Source organism: Panthera tigris, chromosome D1 (assembly GCF_018350195.1).
Source record: "Panthera tigris isolate Pti1 chromosome D1, P.tigris_Pti1_mat1.1, whole genome shotgun sequence".
In the NCBI taxonomy this organism is placed as follows: domain Eukaryota; kingdom Metazoa; phylum Chordata; class Mammalia; order Carnivora; family Felidae; genus Panthera; species Panthera tigris.
Genome location: NC_056669.1, coordinates 103,062,507 through 103,065,685, shown reverse-complemented (window position 1 = coordinate 103,065,685; position 3,179 = coordinate 103,062,507). Strand labels below are relative to the sequence as shown.

The window sequence follows — 3,179 nt, the reverse complement described above, 5'->3', positions numbered from 1 at the left end:
CTATAGTCCAGGGGCTCTTAATGTTCTCACTTTATTTTGAGCAAGTCAATCTTAGTGTGTTTGAGCTACTTGGACAAGTTCATAAAGTGGGAGGGTATCAGACAAAACTCTTAAAGTCTGAACCTTTAACCACAGTACCATGCTATTTCTCATGTAGAACAATACCTTAAAATTGAAAAAAAAATGTTGGGGTCAATAGTGAGCCATCCTAGCCTCCTTTTGGAATACTAAGTATGAAGACTTCCCTAAGAAGATGTGTTCCATAACTTTATTGGGCACATATGCTGTGCCTCAAGAAAATATTATCAGAGTAAAGTTATGATATAGTTTTCCAGGCCAGTTGGGAGATGATATGTCAAATACATTTGCATAAAAATTTGTGAAATTATTACAAATGGGTTAAGTTACTTTTCTTAAGGGTAAAAGAATAAATTTTAAAAATTTATCTAGATTACTATCTGGAACTGAACGGCTATTTCAGTTTTAATCTGGAGGTGATGCCACTTATGCTCTTATAAAGCAGAAGTTCTATAATAAATTACCAAAGGCTTTTTAAAAAAACTTTCAATGAATGATGTCTGTAAGAATCACAGCATTTGTTTTTTTAAGTTCTCAAAGTTGAAAATATCTCTGATTTTCATGAGATTTCATGAAATAATTGAGAAACTAAAACACTAAAGTCATTTCTTGATAATTTGAGATGAAAAGCTGGGGTCTTCTCATCAGGACAGTGAGGCATTGTTTGCTTCTTTCCCAGTACTCACTGGAGGGAAGAATGGCACAAGAGAGCAGTGTAATGCTGTCATTTCACCTGAGTCAGCAGAACATTCTCTGTTCTCTGATTTTAGAAGCACCAAGCAAATGGTTGGGGGAGGAAATATTACAGAGGTCACTTATTTCATCCTTTTGGGATTCTCTGATTTCCCCAGAATCCTAGCAGTGCTCTTTGTTGTATTCCTGCTCATCTACATTATGACTCTGACTTGGAACTTGTGCCTCATCATCTTAATAAGGATGGACTCTCACCTCCACACACCCATGTACTTCTTCCTCAGTAATCTGTCCTTCATGGATATCTGCTATGTGACCTCCACAGCCCCCAAGATGCTCTCCAGCTTTTTCCAAGAGCAGCAAACTATCACCTTTGTGGGTTGCGCCGTTCAATACTTTGTTTTTTCAATCATGGGACTGAGTGAGTCTTGTCTCATGACAGCCATGGCTTATGACCGATATGCCGCCATTTGTAATCCTCTTCTCTATTCATCAGTCATGTCACCCACCCTCTGTATTCGGATGGTGCTGGGGTCCTATCTGGCTGGACTCTCTGCTTCTGTATCCCAATTGTGTGCCATACTTCAGCTTCACTTCTGTGGGCCTAATGTCATCAACCACTTCTTCTGTGACATGCCCCAGTTGTTAGTCCTGTCCTGCACTGACACTTTCTTTGTGCAACTCTTGACTGCTATATTAACAGTGATCTTTGGGATAACAAATGCCTTCATCATCATGATATCCTATGGCTATATTGTCATCTCCGTCATGAAGATCACTTCAGCTAAAGGCAGGTCCAAGGCTTTCAACACCTGTGCTTCTCATCTGACAGCAGTGTCCCTCTTCTATACCTCAGGTATGTTTGTCTATTTGAGTTCCAGCTCTGGTGGCTCCTCCAGTTTTGACAGATTTGCATCGGTTTTTTACACTGTGGTTATCCCCATGTTGAATCCCTTGATTTACAGTCTGAGGAACAAGGAAATCAAAGATGCCTTGAAGAGGATACAAAAGAAGAGATGTTACTGCTGAGGTTCTGTCCAGATTTGTCCTACCAGAAACCTTAACCGTCGATAATATGCACATGAATGGACTACAACAAAATTCATACTACCTTTGGATAAAGAAAGCTTAATTTGACACAGATAATATGCCAAATGGGCTGACAAGTGACTTGATTCCACACAAACACAATACGTTTAAGTCCTGGAGATTCATACTTTCACCCTACATGAGGGGTGGCCTCATCATTTATCAGTAACTTTCAAGTATTTGTAAAATGTCAAGGTGTAGAAACTCATTACTTATTTTTGCTTTGGAGATTGAGTCCTGCTGTCTCAGACCTCTGATCACAAAGGAGCAGTACGTGACAGAGATCCCCAGGAGTGTAGAGATTTTGTCTTCAAATATTTTGATGCAGCATAATCCAGACATGATGGTGATTGATGTTTGTTCTGTATTGCTGCCATAGTGGGAATAAACGCACACACAGAATGTGCCTTTGAAAACAGATAAAGCTATACAATTAGCTGGTTGAGTTTCCTGGGAAGAGCAGTCTGAGATAGCTACTGTTTGTCTAAGGCCTCTTTCAGGGCTAGTCATCCAATAAGTTTGTTCACATCCAGTCTCTACCAGCTGTAATCTTATGAAGGAAAAGTGATTTGAATCATAAGAGGATTGGAATGAAGGATGTAGTCCCTTCAGTACCATTTACTTAGGAGTTTGATGGTTTACTTTCTTGCTTCTAGTGTCGAGTGGGTGTTTCTCATGGAAGATGATGTTCAAAATCCATGTCAGAGCCGATATCAGTTTTTTATATTGTGGGACTCAAGCCTCTTTCTCCCATTAAATGTGGAAAATTTACCTTTGTCTGACATAGCCAGGGTTTCACACTGTTAAATCATTTCTGTTATTTCAAGCATCTGTTTATGTTTGGTATGAGGAGACTTACATGAAAATTCATTGTAAGAATAGAGTTACTGGATATTAAATATTACAGACTAAGAACAAATATGGGAAGTTGGTATATATTCTGTTTATTGTCTGTGTTGAATATTGTATGTCCTAGAGATTTATGGTGTTGTATGGGGTGATATAATGTGTGGAGTAGATGGTTAGAGTTACTCTAATGCTGATACTTTCTAGGAAGCCTCAAGAGCCAGAGGGGAAATAATAGTGGGAGAGGCAGAGTTTTTAACTTTGGCCAGTTTTCTTTGTGTAAAGTAGAACATAAAGCTTTTGGTTCTTGTGATCTGTTTGAAAAGGGAACAAGTTGTGTAACAGTACTGACTGCTGATTTGCCAGATTGCTCAGACTTGAACCAATTGGTATAAAACAGATGTCATTACAATGACATATTATCCTTGGAGATTCATTGGGTTCTCAATGCTGTTTGGAGGGGGGGCTCCTAA

General features: G+C 39.0%; 1 protein-coding gene across 1 annotated transcript; it reads left to right on the top strand.

Moving 5' to 3' along the window:
• The first annotated feature begins 856 nt into the window (after positions 1-856).
• On the top strand, positions 857-1,800 carry LOC122231231 (olfactory receptor 5AN1). Its single transcript, XM_042958741.1, has one exon. The coding sequence runs from the start codon at positions 862-864 to the stop codon at positions 1,798-1,800; it is 939 nt and encodes a 312-aa protein (XP_042814675.1). The 5' UTR covers positions 857-861.
• The last annotated feature ends 1,379 nt before the right edge of the window (positions 1,801-3,179 follow it).

What these genes read in the sequence shown, in the direction of transcription:
- LOC122231231 (XM_042958741.1), top strand. Translation starts at nt 862, where the DNA reads ATGGTTGGGGGAGGAAATATTACAGAGGTCACTTATTTCATCCTTTTG.